The 21,125-nt window shown below is 51.0% G+C and overlaps 1 protein-coding gene and 1 pseudogene across 3 annotated transcripts in view; one reads left to right on the top strand and one right to left on the bottom strand.

Annotated features, from left to right (window-relative positions):
• Positions 1–86: 86 nt before the first annotated feature.
• Positions 87–4,494, top strand: LOC311581765 (high mobility group protein B1-like; annotated as a pseudogene). Its single transcript has one exon. The product of its transcript is annotated as a high mobility group protein B1-like (transcript).
• A 6,712-nt stretch (positions 4,495–11,206) lies between these two features.
• Positions 11,207–21,125, bottom strand: part of ITGB2 (integrin subunit beta 2) — a 32,205-nt gene continuing 22,286 nt past the window's right edge. For both annotated transcript variants that reach the window (XM_084754303.1, XM_084754304.1), the window contains exons 9-16: positions 20,186–20,275; positions 18,825–18,965; positions 17,988–18,175; positions 16,655–16,899; positions 15,980–16,199; positions 15,118–15,320; positions 12,069–12,235; positions 11,207–11,704 (exon numbers count right to left, since the gene is read on the bottom strand). In XM_084754303.1, coding sequence (XP_084610429.1) covers positions 11,642–11,704; positions 12,069–12,235; positions 15,118–15,320; positions 15,980–16,199; positions 16,655–16,899; positions 17,988–18,175; positions 18,825–18,965; positions 20,186–20,275 — 1,317 coding nt within the window. In that variant the 3' untranslated portion in view covers positions 11,207–11,641. The remainder of the gene's footprint in view (positions 11,705–12,068; positions 12,236–15,117; positions 15,321–15,979; positions 16,200–16,654; positions 16,900–17,987; positions 18,176–18,824; positions 18,966–20,185; positions 20,276–21,125) is intronic.

Genomic DNA, 21,125 nt, shown 5'->3' with positions numbered 1-21,125 from the left:
CTTAGTGCGCCTGCGCGCTGTTGGAACTGCCCCCGAGGGAGGTATAACGGGAGCGTCAGACCAGGGCGCCTGCGCAGTAGACTAGTAGGCGAGGCTGTGGTCTTCACTGCTTTGTCTGCTACTACAACGCTTGCCTAGGAATGAAGCTGTTGGGCTCTGAGGATCAGCTGCTCTGCCACACACAAGACCAATGGGGGACAGTAGGCGACCTGGCACCGCCGAGGGACTCTAAGGATGACTGCAAAGCGGCATGGACCGGGACGGTAGCCTCAAGTGCAACCAAGCTCCTTTGATTAGGGCCGCTGGCAGCCTCGATGGTGGGTTGCGCCAGCAACCTGGCCGACCCCTCAGTAAGGATTCCCCGAGCCCCGTGGGCCTCTGCCAGTCTTCCCCGAGCCGCGTGGGTGTCCACCGGGCAGGTTTTGAGGGTTGGTCCACTTATGTACGTTAAAACAGCATCCAAGCTGTCGCGAACTTGCTATTGAAAGGCATTTAAATCCCTAGGAGCTGCCTTAGATGGTAGAATTGCTTGCCTAGCAACCGATGCACAAGCCCCCCTCCCGCCAGTTCCATCCTGAGAACCTCACAAACCAGTCAGAAGTGATGGCGCACACCTGTCACCCCAGCACTTGGGAGGTGGAGTCAAAAAAGATCAGAAGTTCAGCCAATGAGAGTGGGCTGTTGGAGGCAGGCGTGTAGGGTATTTTCTTAATTAGTGATTGATGGAGGAGTGCCCGATTGTTACAGGAATACCACCCCTGGGCTGATGGCCCTGCATTCTATAAGAAAGCAGGTTAAGTAAGCCGTGACTATGTTAGTAAGCAGCCCGCTTCCACAGCCTCTGCATCAGCTCCTGCTTCCGGGTTCCTGCCCTGCATGAGTTCCAGTCCTGAAGTAAACCCTTTGCTCCCCCAAGTTGCTTATGTTCATGGTGTTTCATCACAGCAATTGAACAGTAACTAAGAAAAAAGTTTATTAAGAGATACTAACGAGGGCTGGAGAGATGGCTCAGAGGTTAAGAGCACTGGCTGCTCTTCCAAAGGTCCTGAGTTCAATCCCCAGCAACCACATGGTGGCTCACAACCATCTATAATGAGATCTGGTGCCCTCCTCTGGAATACAGGCCTACACGCAGACAGAACCTTGTAAACATAATAAATGAATAAATCTTTTTTTAAAACGAGAGAGAGATAGATACTAATGAAGCAGGAGTGTGAGAGGGGCTCCCAAGACAAAAAAAAACAAAAACAAAAACAAAAACAAAAACACCAACAACAACAACACAGCCGGGCTTGGTGACAAACGCCTTCAAACCCAGCATTCGGGAGGCAGAGGCAGGTGGATCATTGTGAGTTCGAGACCAGCCTGGTCTACAGAGTGAGTCCAGGACAGCCAAGGCTACACAGAGAAACCCTGTCTCAAAACAAAAAGGCAAAAGCTCTTGTAAGACCTATGCTCCAGCCCCTAAGAAGGAGCCCTCATCTCCAGCCTGACCCCTCAAGCAATCAAGACTTCTAAGACCTCACCCTGAAGGACCAGAACGGAGTCAGTGAGCGACCAGACCGCAGCGTGGCCAAGATTGTTTAACCATGTGGCTCTCTTGCTGTGCTCCAATGCTCGCCTCTAGTAAACCAAAGCTAACGTCAGTGCTCCAAAGATGGGCTTGAGGGTCATGAGGCCCTTTATGTTTGCCACCGCTGGTCTCATCAGCTGGAGTAAACTGGACGAGCACTCTTATCCACTGAGCCATCTCTGCAGCCCTGTATAGCACACCTTACGGCCATAGTCTGTTTGGAACTCACTCAGTAGGCCAGGCAGGCTTGGAACTCCTAGAGATCCATCTGCCTCTGCCTCCAGAGTGCTGGGATTAAAGGCGTGTGCCGCCACGCCTGGGCTTTGTATGTTCCATTTTTGAGGCAGGGGCATATCACCTGCGCTGAGATTGTTTAGGCAAGGAGTTAGGCATGGGGTAACCAAATACGTTGGTTAGTTTTTGTCAGCCTGACACAGGCTAGAGTTCATCCAGGAGGAGGAAAGTCAAGTAAGGAATTCCCTCCATCAGACCGGTCCGTGAACATATCTGTAGCACATCTTGACTGATGACCGATGTGGGAGGGGCCACTCCGGGCGCAGGTGATGCTGGGTTATGTAAGATCAGCAAGCTGAGCTAGCGATGGGGAGGAAGGCCGCCGTAAGCGGTGTTCCTCAGAGATTTTGTCTCAGTTCCTGCCTTGAGCTCCTGTCCTGGCTTCCCTAAATTGTGATGTGGAGGTGTAAGCCAAGCAAATGTTTTTTCCTTCCTTAGTTGCTTTGGTCAGTGTCTTATCATAGCAACAGAGAAGCTAACTAATCTACCAAGGAAACTGCAGCAACCTTTAAATATGCCCCTTTTTAACAGAAGGATCATAGGGGAAATACCCTAAAAGGAAGATCTGATCTGCCTTTATTTGAGAGAGAGAGAGAGAGAGAGAGAGAGAGAGGAGAACCATCTACCTTATGAAAATGCCACCCTGCATGAATATTCATAAACCTCATGCAATAATAAACCCAAGGTCCTTTACTGCTGCCATTTCTCAGGCTAGCCAGTTCCTGCCATCTTTGAAGTATTCTATTCATCTACTTTGCTAAATAAATCTGACTTTCTATGGTCCCATCTGCATCTGTTGATGAATTCTTCTTCACTGGACCTAGAACATTCTGGACCCCTGAGTACAGTAATAACCTTATCAGAGCAGTAGTGAAAAACAAGACCAGAGGAGTATGAATTGCCTATGGTGGTAAGTGTGGAAAGACCCACAGGAGACTGGTGTGAACTAAAACTTCTCGAAAAGAAATGTATCTGTGCTGAAGAGTCTACAAGGCCACTTGATTGATCAGAACTCACAGACTTGGAGAGTGGGCTACAGATGGAGAGACAAACTACCTTGGCCTATCCTTAGTCTCCCTCACAGCCCATCTCTGACCTAATATCTTTTCTACCATCAGGCACGACTTCTGCAATGCATTCTTAGCAGACCACTACCTTCTGCCAAACCCAAGTCTAAGAATGTCATCAGATAATATCTAAGACCTGCCGCAGAGACTTGCCTGCTTCGTTGTAGCCTGCCTACCTGATGTTTCCTCTAATATGTTTGTAAAGTGCCTCGATTTATGACTCTGTTTTGTTCTGTAGCTATAAGAACTTTCTTAAACTGTTTGCACGTTTGGAGCGTGGTACTCAGGACAACCTGAGTCTGTGTCCTAAGCTGTGGTCCTTCATACTGGCCTCAACAATAGGCTGTCTCCTTCCCTTTTGAGGTCTGCACTCTGGGTCAAAGCAGAAACCATGAGGAGTTCAAGTCCCAGCTCCTCCCTTTCCCACCACCTTGACCTCTACCACAGTTTCAAAGCCCCAGTGACCTTCAGTGGCCACAGCAAAACAAACACCAGAACAGGATCAGGTGCCCGGCCACAGACTAGAGCCCAGGCTCAGTGTCTCAAACCTGAGCTAACTCAGGGCCTTGGTACAACATTCACAGGAAGTCTATGCCTGACACACTTGCACAAGAGCAAGGTCATCGGTGTGTTGTACGCTAGGGAACGTTTTTAACAAGCCAGCCCCTTCTGTGTGTAGGGAGTAAATACTCTACGTGTTCCCAGGCAAGCAGCCCTCACGGAAGCTTCTGTTACACAAACAGATGCTTGAAAACCCATTTGCAGAGGAGGCTGCATCTGGCTCCCCTCTCACAGCCATTGCAGTACATTGAGCTCCATAGAGACAGCTCTGGGGCAAGCGGGAGCCGGACGGGCACCGGGCGACCCTGAGCCTCAGGGACAAAAATCAGCTAAACATGTTCAAAGGAGATCCTAAGAAGCTGAGAGGCAACATGTCTTCATATGTATTTTTTGTGCAAACTTGCCGGGAGGGGCAGAAGAAGAAGCACCCGGATGCTTCTGTCAGCTTCTCAGAGTTCCCCAAGAAGTGCTCAGAGAGGTGGAAGACCATGTCGGCTAAAGAAAAGGGGAAATTTGAAGACGTGGCATAGGCTGACAAGGCTCGTTATGAAAATGAAATCCCCCCCCCCAGAAGGGAGACCAAAAAGAAGTTCAAGGACTCCAGTGAACCCAAGAGGCCTCCTTCGGCCTTCTTCTTGTTCTGTTCTGAGTACCACCCCAAAATCAAGGGAGAACACCCCGGCGGATGACAAGCAGCCCTGTGAGAAGAAGGCGGCCACGCTGAAGAAGAAGGTACAAAAAGCTACAGCTGCCCACAGAGCTAAAAGAAAGCCTGATGCAGCGGAAAAGGCGTGGTCAAGGCTGAACAGAGCAAGAAAAAGAAGGAAGAGGAAGACGAGGAGGAGGATGACAAGGATGAGGAAGAAGAAGATGATGATGAATAAGTTGGTTCTACCGCGGTTTGTTTTTTCTTGTCTATAAAGCATTTAACCCCCCTGTACACAACTTACTTCTTTTAAAGGAAAAAAAAAAGAAAGAAAGAAATGTAAGGCTGTGTAAGATTTGTTTTTAAATGGTACAGTGTCTTTTTTTGTATAGTTAACATAGTACTGAATGTGTCTTTGGCTAGCTCTGTCCTGGTGTTATTTTGAATGGCCACTGACCTTGCCTGGTACAGTCTGGGAGTTGTAAATTGGCATGGAAGTTTATTTATTTATTTATTTTGGCATGGAAATTTAAAGCAGGTTCTTGTTGGTGCACAACACAAAATAGTTATATATGGGGACAGTGTTTTTTTTTTCTTTTCGTTTTTTTGTTTGTTTGTTTTTGTTTTTCCATCTTCAGTTGTCTGTGATGCAGTTTATGCAAAGATAATTATTGTTCTGTTAACTGAATACCACTCTGTAACTGGAAAAAAAAATTGTGGCTCTTTTGTTGACATTCTGAATACTTCTAAGTAATTACAATTTTTTTGTTAGGAAAAAAAGAAAGAAAGAAAACCCATTTGCAGCAACAGTAGTCATGAGCCTGGTGCAGACTGCTTAGAGCAAGTGTGCGCTTGGTCTAGCACCAGTGCGCACGGTACTAATTCAATGTTTTGTTTTAATTGAAATAGTGCGTGCGTGCATGCGTGCGTGCCATCACAGCACATGCGGAAGTCAGATGACGACTTTCAGAAGTTGGTTTTCTCCTTCCACTGTGAGATGAAATTCAAGTTATCAGGTTTGCGTAGCAAATGTCTCTACTCACTGAGCCACCCCACTGGCTCCACAGTACTAATTTGTTTGTTTGTTTTTCGAGACAGAGTTTCTCTGTGTAGTCTTGGCTGTCCTGGACCAGGCTCTTTAGATGAGGATGGCCTCATACTCACAGTGGTCCACCTACCTCTGCCTCCAGAGTGCTGGGATTAAAGGTGTGTGCCACCGCACCGGCTCGCACAGTACTAATTGTACTGATTCACATTAGCCCATACTCAGGTAATGCTCCTGGTAGCAGCATTATAAAGTACAACAGAGTCTTGGGAAGTTTGGAGATGCAGAAGCTGGAGCATGGTTCCTTGCCCCCAAGTGGCAGCACAGGTGACATTGTCCTAAACCGCAGGACTCTGGCTAGGTAAACAGAAGGATCCTTATTGGGTAAACAAGCCTGGAGGTTTCTGTTTACTAGAAGAGCAGATCTCTCAAGGCAATTTTTGTTTACCAGAAACCAGCCTTCATCCTCCAGTAACCTCTGTAAATTTCCCCACAAAGGTCAGCTGCCTCTAGCAAGGGCACTTAGTTCAGCTCAGATCCTCACCCTCTGTCATGTAAAATCTGCTTGTTTTTTCCACCGTTATGCTCTTCTCTCTGCCCCTGCCCCCAAAGTGACAGTTTGATCCCAGTAAAACCTTTCTTTCTGCCTACAGAGTAGAGTGGTCTAGTTTCTCTGTGCTGTCGCTTTTAGTTAAGAGTGCTGTCTAGCTGGGCATGGTGGGTGCACGACTTTAATCCCAGCACTTGGGAGGCAGAGGCAGGCAGATTGCTATGAGTTGGAGGCCAGCCTGGTCTACAGAGTGAGTCCAGGATAGTCAAGGCTACACAGAGAAACCCTGTCTCAAAAAGCAAAAAACAAACAACAACAACAACAACAAAACAACCCAGAAAGCACAGGCACTAAGGATGGTTGAGAGAAGCAATGATACTGTGAGCCAAAGGGCGCTTGCTTTTTCAAGGAGATGGTTGAAGAATTCAACAGGCACAGACTAGCATCAGCCTGATTTGCAACCCAAGAGCCACAGAAGAGCCGCTCACAGCCCAGCCCAGCCACATAGTATAGTGCCACAGCCCAGCAGTCATGGGAATTCCAGGATCACAGGTCAGAATTTCTGGTACCTGAGTCACCTGCTGGGGATTTTCAGTTGTATGTGGTAGTATCTGTATGACTACCCTTTCATCAATGTGAGGACACGCCTTAGTTAGCCACAGGATTCCATCCAGACAGCAGCCCGAAACACATGGAGGCATCCTCCTGGGCCATAGTTCACTTTGTTTCCAGGTGCTTCACCAAAGGTGCTCCACGTGGAGAGGTCAAGTCCACTTGCTTGAGGTTAGGGACTTTAACTTCTAGAAGGAAGTCAGCAAGGGGTGGGACTTGGGGGGGCTGTCTTTGGGAAATGAGGTCAGCAGAGCTCTGGGGCAAGGGAGGAGCTGTGCCTGGAGACCAAGCCCAGTTTTCTATGGTTGGCTTAAGCAAGGATAAAGAACCTGGTTCCCTGGAATGCGGGATGGCCCTGATGGCTGTGAGAGGTGGTTTGCTCCACTGCTTTGGGACCTGGTTTATGCTCTTTGGGGGTCTTTCAGGCTCAAGAATTCAGAAATCTAGTTGCCTCTCCCTGATGAACAGACAGTCTCTCCCAGTTCTCCCTGAGAGCCAGATGTTCAGTGATTCCTGTACGTCTGTATTTTTTAATATTTAGTTTTACTTTATTATTGTGTGTGTGTGCTTGTTTTGTGACTGTATACAAAGAATATGGAAGTGATGGTGGGTGTTATAAAAAATTAAAGCAATGATGATAGAATACAAGGTAACAGGCAACAGATGTTATATTATACAGAGTTTATTAAATGAGCATGGGGGGGAGAAGGAAAGGGGGGAAGAGTATCCCAGAGAAAGAGAGACAGAGAAAGTAAGGAGGGGAGAGAGGAGAGAGAGAAGAGAGAGAGAGAGAGAGGGAGAGAGAGAGGAGAAGTAGAGAGAGGAGAGGCAGAGAGGAGGAGAGAGAGAGCCCCAAGTGGAGAATCTGTTCTTTTATAGGCCCTGGGCAGGGCCACGCCCCCATGGCAGGTAAGCAGTGACATCACAGGTAGGCAGACTGAAGCAGAATCCTAACAGTGGGGGTCAGAAGAGGGAGATACTTCCTTCCCCCACTTCAGCTGGAGCCTTCTGCTGTGGGCGCTGGTCCTCTGGAAGAGTAACAGGTGCTCTTAGCCACCGAACCATCGCTTTGTTGACAAGATGGAAGATGACACTTGTTCAAGGTGGCATTGTAAAGACTCAATACTGGACACGGACCTAGGCTTGGAGTTTTGCTTCTGTTAGTTCTAAAGGGTCGTGTGTTCCCCCTCCCTCCCACTCCTCCTCCTCTCCACTCCATGACAGCACTGATGACAGTGTCCTTGTTGGGGTAATCTTTTTGTGCACTGTGTAAAGGTTGTCTTTGTATTGTTCAGACGTTGACTTCTGTATCCACAGGGAGCTGAATACCGTCTAGACTTTGGTATTGTTGTTTTTATGGATCCATCACCTGCCTCATTTGTGAACATTCACCTCCGTCACCTTCTGATGTTTTGGGGTTTTTTTTTTGTTTTTTTTCCCGAGACAGGGTTTCTCTGTGTAGCCTTGGCTGTCCTAGACTCGCTTTGTAGTCCAGGCTGGCCTCGAACTCACAGCAATCCGCCTGCCTCTGCCTCCCGAGTGCTGGGATTAAAGGCGTGCGCCACCACACCCGGCTCTGATGGGTTTAATAAAGAGCTGATGGCCAAGAGGCAGGAGGAGAAAGGCGGGACTTCCGGGCAGAGATAGGAACTGGGGGAAGAATCAGGTGGGAAGATTTGCCAGTGTGACATGGAGGTGGAAGGACCAGGTGCCGGGACTGAGTGAGCGGTTAAGGGTCACATGGCAGACATGGACTAGAACAGTCAGGTTAACTGAAGTTAGACAAGCTGGCTGGGAGGTAGCCAGCTAAGGCCTAATCTATAATAATAAATATTAATGCATTTGTGTGGCATTACTTGGGAGCTGGCAGATCCAAGACAGTCCAGCAATAGTCCTAAACAGGATTTTGGCTGAGTAAACAGAAGCCTAAATGTGGGTTTCTGTTTACCAGAAACCACCCCTTAACCCAACCCCAAAGATTACCTACCATGGGCAAGGTCATCTAGTTCCTGGGCAGTCCTATAGCCTGTATCAGCTCACAGATCCCCACCATGTTGACATATAAAATGGGCTCGCAGAGCTGGAGAGACGGCTCAGAGGTTAAGAGCACTGGGTGTTCTTCCAAAGGTCCTGAGTTCAATTCCTAGCAACCACATGGCTCACAACCATTTATAGTGAGATCTGGTGCCCTCCTCTGGCCTGCAGGCGCACATGCTGTATAACTAATAAATCTTAAACAAACAAACAAACAAACAAAGGGCTCGCTTTTCTGCCATTTTGCGTCTCTCTGCCCCCTCTCCCAAGATACCCTTTGCAATTTGGTCCCAAATAAGCTTTTACTTCTACCCCTGGCGTGGCCCAGTTCGGTGGTTTCACTGTGCCCTTCCTTACAACTTCCTCTCCATGGCTCAGCCTACCGCCACCTAGGAACCAAACCCAGGTCTTCTGCAAGAGCAACAAGCATCCTTAACTGCTGAGCCATCTCTCCAGACCTTGTTCAAGTTTCCTTTAATGCTTCGGGTTAATAAGATAAAGTCAGGTTCTTTCCCTGATCGTAGAAGGACATGGTTTCATTACTAAGGGTAAAAATTAATCTTTGGTGACTGTTTCAAATACACTTATCTATAAGTAAAGGATGTGCCGATCTGTCGTTTCTTCTGCTCTAGCAAAATACCCGAGGCTAAGAAATATATATGTGACATAAATTCATTGCTCACAGTGCTAGAGGTTGAGAATCAAGGTACCAGTAGATTTGGTGACAGCTGAGGATTGGCTCTGCTTGCAAGACAGCTCCTTGTCTCTCACACGCTCCCTCGTGTGTAATTCCGCCCTGAGGTTTTGGTCTTCCTCTTTCTCAAAGACCTGCTCCCTGCCACTATTGCACTTTGGAATAAGTCCCAACAGGTAAAGTAGGAAGAGACATCCACGTTCACACAGCCCTATAGGGTGAGTCTCAGGCAAGAAGCGATAGTGTAGGCTGGGTGGTGATGGCGCATGTCTTTAATCCCAGCACTGGGGAGGCAGAGGGAGGTGGATCTCTGTGAGTTCGAGGCCAGTCTGGTCTACAAAGCCAGTCCAGGACAGTCAAGGCTACACAGAGAAACTCTTTCTCAAAAAAATGAAATAAATAAATAAATACAATAAAAGAAAATCAAAACAAACAAACAAACAAACAAACAAAGAAATGATAGTATGGTAGTCAAAGGTGGCCAGGGTGGTAAGGACCTCCAGGTAGAAATGGGAGGTAAAGACTGGCCGCCCCCCCCCCCCAGCCACACTCACAACATGATGGGAACAGAGGTGTCAAGCCTCGAAGAGGAGGATTGTTGCCTTGGCTGAGGTAGAACTCCCCACGAAGGAGTGGGTGTTATCCAAGAAGTATTCAAGGCCTCTGGGAGCCAGGGCTGTTCCCATGGCACTGGCAAGGCATGGCAGGATGTACTGCCATAGGACAGAAGACAGCAGCAAGCACCACCAGCAGGTGGCGCTAGACGAAGGGCCCTGCAGCTGTGTCTCCATCCTGGCTCTAAATCAACTCCCTGTGCAGGCTTCCCAAGCCGGCTGAGGTCAGCGGAGACCCACCCTGTGTGTCATCCACCGTACCTGAAATGCATCGCTTGCTTTTTGACTGAATGGGATGTTTCATCAACAGTCTTTCTGGACTTTGAACAATTATTTCTTAGGAGAGAAGAGGGCAAAGTATCCTTTGAAAATACATTTCACAGCTGAGTGTGGTGGCACACGCCTATAATCCCAGCACTTGGAAGGCAGAGACAGGCGGATCTTTCTGAGTTCAAGACCAGCCAGGTCTACAAAGTGAGCTCAGGACAGCCAGGACTATAAAAGAACCCTTGTCTTAAAAAAAAAAAAAGAAAGAAAGAAAGAAAGAAAGAAATACATTTCCCGCAGGGAAGGCACTCCAATACACACCTGGTACTCAGTCCTGCACACTTCACTCGTGTGTGTAATCACATTTAAACAAGAGTAAGGACCTCTGTCTAGAGGTGAGAAGGCGTGAGGGGTTCTCTGGCCTCACCAAATCCTTCCTGCTCTAAGGCTTGTGCATACAAGCTGGGTGGCCATTTACACAGATGGTTGATGCAGTTTGGATGTGAAGTGTCCCTCTAAAAAGCTCCTGCATTGGGGCCTTGGCACTTAGCTAGTGGCACTATTTTGGGAGGTTCTGGGAACTTTAGGAGGAAGAGTTTAGCTTAGGGGGTGGGTCCTTAGGGGGTGGGTCCTTAGGGGGTGGGTCCTTAGGGGGTGGGTCCTTAGGGGGTGGGTCCTTGGGGGGAGCTTGTCACTGGCCACCTTCTTCCTCTCTGCTTTCTGGCTGACTTGAGGTAGGCAGTTTGGAGAGTAAACCTCCACTGACAGGTCACTCTGCTAAGCAACTGAACCACCTGAGACCATGAGGCAAAACAAGTATCCCCAGAAAATCTACCCAGCACGTGGGGTCATCACGCTCAGAGACCCCGGAACACCATAATCACGGAACACAACTTGGGTTCATTCACTCGTTCAGAGCTTGTGTCAGCAGTGATTTCCTGGTCACCGCCAAAAACTTCTTATCCAGGGCCTGCTTTGTGTTCTGGCCACCACCCTACCCCCACTATGCTGAGCTTGAAGGATGCTGGGAGCTGGAGAGGGAAGGGTGCCATTTCTGTCACCTGACACCATTGTTGGCAGCCACATAAGATTTAGCACTGGGCCTGGGAGGGCTCCATATAGACAGACAGGGAAGAAGAGAACTGAATTGCCCTAGTGAGCCCTCAGGATGTGAATAAACAGTCGGCAGATGGCATAAAGCAGCCTGGAGCTCAGCCACCTTGCCGCAGGGGACTCCACAAAGCCTACGTTCTGTGGGCAGCACGGATGGAAGCTTTATTATTTTTACATACACGATTACAATATAATATGCGGGATACTGTTTTACAACCATATATAATACAACAGATGGGATGCTAACAATACAATACATGGGATGCTGCTTTATACCCTGTCAAGTTTATATATAAATAAGTTGGTGCCACCTTCACTGAGGGTGCAAGAAAACGTGTGGAACCTCTCAAGACTTGGGGACATGACGTTCTTAAGGCCGTGTGGCAAGATTGTGCAGGTCCAAAGAGGACTCTGTGGAAAACCTGGCAGCCTTGACATAAAGGCGGAAAGAAACAGAGTGGGCCTTTGGATCCTTGGCAGCGCTGTGGTGAGCTGTAAGCCACATGGTGGTTGCAGAGGGAAGGAGGCGTGGTCGGAGAGTCTCATCTGCTTGATCCTGACACCTCGTGCCCTAGCTTTCAGCAAACTTAGGGTTCATGACCGTTGTCGTAGCACTCTTGAAGAGGGGGTTGTCCTAAAGGGGAACCAAACATGTTCTTGTCAGTGCAGTGTCAAGACTCTTAAGAAGCCACCAGATCAGCAGAGGTCACTCTGAGGAGCCAAGCGGGGCAGGAAGCCTTCCCAGGGCCTGAGCCTCCTCAGGGCTAAGCCTGCACACCACTGCCCACTCTGGAGGCTAAGCTAGGGTGAGGCCTGTACCATTTTCTCTAGGAAAACCACAGTCCAGGTGTGAGAAGTGACAGAGTTGGGGAAGGTACCCTCTGTGGGTCTCCCACGCATGGGTGGGATAGAGAATGTACCACTGGCTCCCCTTGAGCCACCAAATAGAAGAGGCCGCGTTCCTGTGCTATGGGGGTCCCCCCAGCAAGGCCACTCACGTTGTTCCATTGGGATTTGAGCTTCTCCTTCTCAAAGCGTCTGTATTCCCTGAGGTCAGTCAGGTGGGTCAGGGCCTTCCAGATGACCAGGAGGAGGACACCGATCAATACGACGCCTACCACAGTGCCCCCTACGATAGCAGCCACGTTGGGGCCTTTCGCACACTCTAAGGAAGAAGCATACAACCAAAACTGTCAGTCCTTCCCTACAGTGGCCAGTGTACCATGCCTAGTCCTGCCGCAGGGGATTACCCTTTGCCATATCTCATGAGGAGATGAAAGAATCTAGGTTCCCCCCCCACCCCATCATCACCACCAGAAATAAGACCAGGCCCCATGCTTCCAAATGAAACATAAAGGCTATTTGGCCAGGTCAGTGGCAAACCCGAGGAAAGCCTGGATGAAGTGGCAGGCCTCCCTGGTCACTTCCGGCTGGTGTACTCAAACGAGGGTTGTGCCGAGGCATCCCTGCCATCTTATTGTTTAGAATGAGAATTGGTACTAATGTCTGAGTTGGCACATCCGGGCAAAGGGATTCAGTGGTGACCGATGCCAGGAACCAGAGGCCCATGCTCAGGCAGCTGAGGTAGCCAGTGCTGAGCTGGTCTCTCCTGGGTGTGGGTCCTGGGATACAGAAGGCTACATCTTCACGGAGATTAAATAATTTGGCCAAGGTTGCACAAAACCAGAGATAACCCCCAACCTGCCCATCAGAGTAAGCTGGAGCAGCCCTTGCTCAGGCAGGCTGGAGCTGGCAGGCCCCCAGCCCCGAGAGCAGGTCCTGAGCGCCAGGCACTTCACACAGTCTGCATCCTGTCTGCCTTTTATGGGCTCCTGGCTTAAAGAGGGGCTTGGGCTCAGGGGGCCCCCAGGGCTCAGTCCTGTATGAGCCCGGCATGCTGCTGGCCTGAGCTTCCGGTGGTCACCTGAGCGGCTGCCTCGGCAATTCCTTCGGCTGAGTCTGTATGCGGTTGATAGGTGAAATTCCAAGGCTGTTTGTCTCTTGGCTTAGATCTATTTGGTCATTGTCACTCAATGGACTGCCAAGCTATTCAACCTCCCAATTCCTACTTCATCTGTTGGGGACTCCGGGACCCATCACCTGTTTCTCTCAGCTTTACTCCTGTGGGTTCCATTCAAAGGGAGGCTCTGTCGATGCCCCACCCACTCCTCAGCCCAGCCTGCTCCCACTTCTCTCCTCTCTGTTAAGTCCTAGACTGAGCAACAGTTTTACGTGTGTCTTCTGCAGCCCTGACACATCTGTCCACTTGGTCAATGACAGGACGGCAGCCACCTTACACAATATCAAGACCATATCTGCCCCATCCCTTGATAAACCTGCACTTACCTGGCTCCTGACAGGGTCATGCTCTCTAGTTCCTAAAGGGACTGTGCTTACCTGGCCCCTCACAAGACCGCGCCCACCTCATTCCCTGACAGGACTGTGTCCACTTAGTTTCTGATAGGATCATGTCCACGCTATCCTCCAGCAGGGCAATACCCACCTCCTTGTACCCTGGCAAGGGAGCTGCTAGTTGCACTTTTAAAAGCACAACTTGGGGGCCAGTGAAATGGATCAGTCAGTAAAGGTGTCTGCTATGCAAACATGGAGATCTGAGTTTGATCCCATGATTAAAAAAAAAAAAAAGGTGAACCAACTCCTGAAGGTTGTCCTCTGATGTGCACACATGCACACACACATTAATAATAATAGAGAACTAACAATTACTGTAAAAAAAAAAAAAAAGGAGGACTTTATGTAAACACAGCATGGCTACTTTCTGGAAATTTCCAATGGTTTCTTGGAATATACAGGAACAGGTCTGGACCCTTCCAGGACTCATGGGGCAGCATGGAGGTGCTGACTGCTCCAGCCACAGACCCTCTGCCTCCCATTGTCCCTTCGTTTCATCTTCCTCTGTAGGAGAACTGGCCCCAGGAGCCCCTCACTGATGGCTGCTGCCTCGCACTGTGTAGGGTGTATGTCTGGAGTGTAGCCAGGTACCTCCCTTCCCTCAGAATGTGACCCTAGAGACCAGGTGAGGATCTCTAAGTCCACAGGTGTTACTGGGCCTGGCAAAGACCAGAGCCAAGTGGAGGGCCAGCAAACAGCACTGGAGGGTGAAATCACCTCCATTTCCCTGAAGCTCTCCATGAGGGCTTCTGAGGAAGCAACAGACATCCCTCAGGATCCTCCTCCCACTAGATGACAGATGCTCTGGCTGAACAATGTGGCACTGCTGCGGCATCATACCTGTGGTGATCTGAATAGCTTCGGTCCCCATTGACTCATGTGTGTGAATGCTTGGCCCATGGGGAGTGGCACTATTAGGAGGTGTGGCCTTGTTAGAGTGTGTGTGGCTCTGTTGAGGGAAGTGTGTCACTGTGGGGGCGGGCTTTGAGGTCTATTCCCAAGCTCCGCCTGGTCCAGAATCAGTCATGTTTTCCTCCACAATGATAATAGACTAAAAGCCACCAGGCGTGGTGGCACACGCTTTTAATCTCAGCACTCGGGAGGCAGAGGCAGGCGGATCTCAGTGAGTTTGAGGCCAGCCTGGTCTACAAAGCGAGTCCAGGACAGCCAAGGCTACACAGAGAAACCCTGTCTCGAAAAACAAAAACAAACAAAAAGACTAAAAACCTCTGAGACTGTAACCAGCTCCAGTGAAATATTTTCCTTTCTAAGAGCTGCCTTGCTCATGGTGTCTCTTCACAGCAATAAAACCTAAACGAAAACAATATCCATTTTGTATTGGTGCTACCACCAGGAGATCCCCCATCGGTCATCTCCTCATGCAAGGCCAGGTAAGGAGAGCAGAGCGAGAAGGCCGTGGAACGGGAAGGGGAAGTGGATGGCGGCCAGCTGCCTGGCCAGGTAGCCTGGATGGCTCCTCTTCTACTGCTGGGCCTGTCTTGCCTGCCCACAGAAGAGATGTTTCCCTCTGCAGTCCTCTTACTGTCCGCAAAGGCCTCATGGTCAAAGTTCTTGTCACCACATCCCATCTACACCAGTTCACGTTATCATGTCCCGGGTACCACTCAGCCTCACCTCGGCTGTCCTCCACATGGATGTTGTACATGTCCCATCCGTCCTTCTGCTGTAGGGTGTACGTCATCCAGCAGCCCTCGGAGTCCCTCTCCTTACAGGGCGGTTTTTTCAAAGGGGTGGACTGCAGTGTCACATTGGCACAGGCCACACTGCAGTTCTTCTCAAAAGGGCCCTTACCAAATTTCCGGCACTCGGCACAAAAGCTGCAGAGGGGAGGGGTGGAGTAGATTTTGGGGGGGGGTGCGGGGGGTGGGGGGAGTAAGGGCACGAGGCTTCAAATGGCATATTGATGCAAAAGGACGCATAAGTATGTCAGGGTGCACACGTACGCAGAGATGCATGGTGGTGTAGGGTGCGCTGGTGTGTCAAGGTTTGGGAATATAAAGACACGTGGGCGTGTCAGGATGCCCGGGTGTGTGTGGGCACACTGGCATGTGAGGATGCATGGATGGACCAGGCTATGGAGGTATGCAAGGTGGCATAGATGATTCAGGAGACGTAGGTGTGTCTGGTACATGGTATAAAAGGAGTATAGGCTTTTGCATACTGGGTGGCCCCAGGTAGAGGGCCCGGGGACTCTCAGGACTCAGTGCAATGATATCAATGACAGGGGATACAAATTGTGTTACCAAGAGGGTCTGAAAGGAGGAGCCAGTGTTAATGGAAACCGGTTCAAGGGCTGAATGAAAAGGCATAGGCCTAGACCCCCTGTGAAACCAGGACTCCTGCAGGCATGCAAGGAGGTGGGCGGCAGGGACACTGGACCTGCTGAATCCTGCTGAGAACCGCGGAGGGGTGGTATCCCTGAGGGCTCCCAGGATGCCCAGCAGTGAGGCCAGTGTGGATGATGGGGGACACTCACATGTACTTGCTGCACGGTGAGGGGCAGCCGGGACAGTCCTCACACAGCGGGGGCTGGTAGTTTCCCTCACACAGGCACCTGTTGCAACTGCACCGGCCGCGGCCACTGCACTCCACCAGCCGTGCATTCAGACACCCCTCGGTGCTCCTGCGGCACTGGCAGGCTGGTCCCTCGAAGCCATCCTTGCAACTGCATTTGCCACAGGAGCAGGAGCCCCTCACTGGAAAACAACCGAGGTCACCGTGACTCAATTCCCTGAGGGAGGCTAGGAAAAGGGAGTAATCCTCGCCACCCTGCACCCTAGCCCGATAAGTGCCTTGCAAGGAGGATGTATTTATAACCTCCTCTGCTTCCTGCCTGTACCTATCCCTCCTCACACAGCCTCCAGAGCACCATGGAAGGACAGCTGGGCAAAAGCACAGAGACACCAGGGATAACTTCTGGCCCAGCATCTCCAGAAATGCCGCCGCCATTCAGCCAGATGGGACCTCCACATTGTATCTGAAAAGCTCTTGGATCAGGACATGACTGTCACCTCCACTGCCTTCCCAGGATGATGCTGACCCTCACAGAAACAGATCGGGCAGGGAAGGCTTGCTAGTCTGTCCATCTGTCTGTCCACAATGCCCCACTTAATACCCCCCCTAAAAAGTCCCCGTGGCCTCTGACACTTACTTTCACCACCGCAGACTTGGCCATCATATCTCTCACAGTTGACATTGTCACACTCGCAGTACTGCCCAAAGATCTCTTTGTTGGGGATGTCACTGGTGTGGCACACACACTGCCCACAGATGCAATCCCCCAGCCCTGAACACACGATGGAGCTGTTGTCCTTCCGGCAGCTTCCTTCCAGCTCCTGGCCACTCCGGCCCCGCGTCTGGCACTCACAGTTTTTCCCAATGTAGCCAGACTCACACCTGGTGTGATGAGGGAGGGGTTGCGCTTAGGTCCTCCCTTGGGATGGGGACACCTGTCTTCCATAGCCCAGCATTCACCCAAACACCTGGAATGTATGGCATATCACACCTGCTCTCCAAAGATATCCTGAGCATGTGCCACGTACTAGGCAAGGCTATCCCTGGAATCATACAGGTGACGGTCTGATGAGCATGACACCTCTGACAGGCTCACCTGGGAGCTGCTTGAGAGTTGTGTTTTGAATTGTCCCCTGAAGCCATGCCTGTCGCTTGGACCTAGACCTGACCTAGGCCTGGAAGAGGGTCTGGTGGGGATCTGGGACCATGGCTTTATCACTGAGCTGGGGAGATGGAAGTATGTGGGGGAACACAATCCATAGCTTAGTAAGACAAGCACGGCAGTGCCCAGGCCTCACACATCCCGTGGAGTCAGACCTCTCACAGGCTCACCTGCAGAACGCACTGACCTGTGGCCCATTCCGCCGGGCAAGCTAGCTCAGCCCTGGAGAGAGGCTGCTCATTCAGGACCAGGGCAAGGTGCTAGTGGCCCGGGAGCAGCCACTGAAGTCACCGCTACTATAGAGTTTTTAGGAGAAGGTATATAGTCACTGTAGGCCTAACAGGTGGGCTAGTCAGTGCACCCCAAATATCAGAAACTGAGGAAGCAGTCAGGAGAAGGAGAGGATGGCTGGTACCCAGACCAGCAACCACAGCCTCTCTGTTGGGCACACGGCACCCTTGCCCCTCCTTGAGGTAGAGCGTCAGGAACAAAGGCCGGTGAATACTTGTTCACTGGGTAGCTTTAGGGCCCAGGCTCCCAGGAGTGGTCGACCGTCTTAAAGGTACTCTAGCTGCATGCTGCCAATTGGATTGATCAGGGTCTCTGAGGTCAGACAGAGCTGGGATATGGGGGTACCTGGACACCATCTACTTCCTGGGTGAGCTGGCCATACCCACTTCACCCAAAGATACCTGCCTCATGGGTAGGCGTGCCATGGGCTGTTCATGCCCACCTCATCTCATCTGCAGATGACTTTTCCACGGACTAATATGTCATGGGTCACGTGCACACACACACACACCCTCACCTGCAGATGCCACACTCCATGGTACCCTTGCCTCTACAGAGACCCTGCTCCCGACTCTGGTCCTGGCACCGGCACTCGCACAGGGGACGGACCTGCACGGTCACTGTATCAGTGAAGCCCAGCGCCCGTATGACAAAGGACTGTGGCTGGATGCACTCAGAGGCCGTGACTTTTACCTGGAAGGTGACCTATAGGAGAACGGTAGGGCTCTGCTTAGCAGGGTAACAGCCCTGCTCTTGTGTCTTTGCCCAGCCTCTCGGGTACCCCAACCTGATACCTGTCCAGTTATGCACATCCAGCAGTTGCACCCAGAGGATGCTGTCATCCCATCGCGATCAGCCTACCCAGGGCCACTGTAGAGATTTGCAGGCCTTCATGTGTTGATAGATATGAAACTGCTGCTGAGATCACATGTGGCACCTTCCCTGTACCCTTTCCCTAATGCTGCATCTGGCCTCCTCGAAGGTATTTAAAAGAAGAGCCTGGGTGCTGGTCACTAGTAGCCTCCTTCCTTGCTTTTATCTCTGTGATCCTTTTCCTCCTTTGCTGCTCCTGGAAAATCTCCACGGGCCCCTCCAACAAGCTAGTATAGGAACCCCAGGTCTGCCGGGTGTGGTGGTGCACACCTTTAATCCCGGCACTTGGGAGGCAGAGGTAGGTGGATCGCTGTGAGTTCGAGGCCAGCCTGGTCTACAAAGTGAGTCCAGGACAGCCAGGGCTACCCAGACAAACCCTCTTTCAGAAAACAAAACAAAACAAGCAAGCAAACAAACAAAAACTAAAAAAAGAACCCCAGGTCCACGGGGGAGGCGGCGGCAGGGGAGGGAGCAGACTCACCGGGACGTTGATCTGCACGCCATCACAGTCCCCTCGGAATTTGCCTATACTTGATGCCCCGTTACTGCAGAAGGAGTCATAGGTGACTTTCAGGGTGTCTGGGATGGAGTGATGGTTCAGGAAGACCCTGGAGGAAAGTTTCTGTGGAAAGACAGCAGCTACGCTCAGGAGCGACAGGCCCAGCTGTCCCTGCTCCTGGCCACCTCACTTCTCACGTCCCTCCTGCACACCAGGTGATGACACAGACACCTACCGAGAGCTCAGAGATTGTGTCCGCATGGGACAGCAGGCTGATGTCATGGGTTTACTCTGAGACAAACTAGTGGCAGGTGGCCAGCATGGACACAGGCCATAAGCTGGCTCTGTGAGGACTGCGCTCTCCCTGTTGAACCCCCGGGTTAGTAGAGGAAGAACGATAGACCATTGAAGTGATGTGAGAGGCGAGACACAGAGGGAAGGAGAAAGTGCCAAGGTGGCATCCCGTGAGCAGGCAACGATGACATCATCTGAGTCATTCCTGTAAAGATGGAGCTAGACACAACTGGGCAGTGGCCAGGCATAGGAGCCTGCTTGGGGAACCTGGAGGCTCACAAGGCTAGAGAAGGAAACAAGATTCTCCACCCTGGCCCCAGGCTTGCACCCCAGTCAGCAACAGTGGAATCCAAGGGTCTCCCACACAGCATGTGCCGCCAGCTTTCGAGATGTTTAGCAACAGGGAAACAGGGATGCGGGCAAGAACTTTGGGCACATGGGAGTAGATTTCTGTTATTGGTTTGGGGCCTGGATGGTGTCTGAGCCCTGAGCAGTGTTAGGTGCACAACGGTGTTCGCTGGGATACTGGGCCTCTGTGGCAGGCAAATCTGAGTGCATTTGGACAGATTGCCCATCACTGAGGAGGAGGATGGACTGGACGGGGTTGAGGAGGGCTCACCCAGAATAAGGTTGGGGCCTGGCATGCAGCAGATGCTCTATCTGAAGGGAGTCTTCACAAGGTCCAAGGCCACTGTGATGACTGCTGGGGTCTTCCCACCCTGAGAGGCATCATTCTGCCTTCTCCATTCCCCACTATCCCATAGCAGCTGGCAAGAGGAGAGGCTCCTCAGTAAGAAGTGACTGCTATTAGTGTTTTAGGACATGCCTAGGTAGGGTCTGGTGCAGGCCAGCCATACCACAGGAGAACACAGCTGTGGGAAGTGGCTGGTGCATCTCTCTTTACCTTCCCTTCTTTCTCCTTGTCATTCCTGTTCAGAAGCTCTGAGGATCTTAGCAGGAGACCCAACAAAACAATGCTCCTCCCCTGGCCACTCATCTCCTGACCCACAGGGTCCTTGGCAGCCCACTCGGCTTCCCTGGAGACTCACGTAATAGGCGTTCTTGATGAGCTGCACCACATTGCTGGAGTCTTCCGACAGCTCCCCCACGGCTGACTTGGGGATGATCTCTGTGAGTTTCTGTTGGAGAGAAGAATCAAGTTGGCCCTTGGTGCTACAGGCCCCTCCACAGCCGTAAGGCTTGTGATGGATGCCCAGGGCCTCCCTCATAAGATGCCTCATATGATGTTCAACAAGTCAGTGATGGCTGGCTGAATGCTGATAACTGCTTCCTAGAGCATCACCTGAGGAGCCAGGCCTGGTGTCACAGCCTGAAGAGCATCAAAGCCCTTAGGGGTGGGACCTGCAAAACAGCAGGGCCCGAGAAGCTGCCTTTAGCGTCCTAGGCCTCTCAGCCCACATGCTTGGGAGGCTGAGGCAGGGGGAATCACAAGTTCAAGGCCTTGCCTGAGTGACTCAGCCAGACTCTCTGAGAGGACAAGATGAAAGAGGCCTGAGGGTTTGGGCCAGTGGCAGAGAACTTGCCTAGCATGGATTCAGTCCCCAGTCCTAGTTAAGAAACAGAGGAAGGGCCGGGGCGGTGGTAGCACATGCTTCTGATCTTAACACGTGCAAGGCAGAGGTGGGCGGATCTCTATGAGTTCCAAGCCAGCCTGGTCTACAGAGCAAGTTCCAGGACAGCCAAGGCTACACAGAGAAACCCTGTCTCAGAAAAAACAAAACAAAACAAAACAAAACAAAACAAAACAAAAAAAAGAGGAGGAAGGGAGGCAGGGAAAGAGAGAGGAAGGAGGGAAGAAGGGAGAGAAGGCCAGCTCTGAAGGCCTGAATGGAGGCTACACTCTTGGGTCTGAGTGTCCCCAGTGGACATGTCAATCCGATGGCATCTCTGAGCTGGGAATGCATGCCTGGCTCACTGTGGGACATCAGCCTGATACACAAAAAAACAGGTAAATGTGGTAAAACCACT

The sequence above is a fragment of the Acomys minous genome, assembly GCF_964271855.1.
Source record: "Acomys minous genome assembly, chromosome: 13".
Classification (NCBI taxonomy): Eukaryota; Metazoa; Chordata; class Mammalia; order Rodentia; family Muridae; genus Acomys; species Acomys minous.
This window is presented reverse-complemented; position numbering and strand designations above follow the sequence as displayed.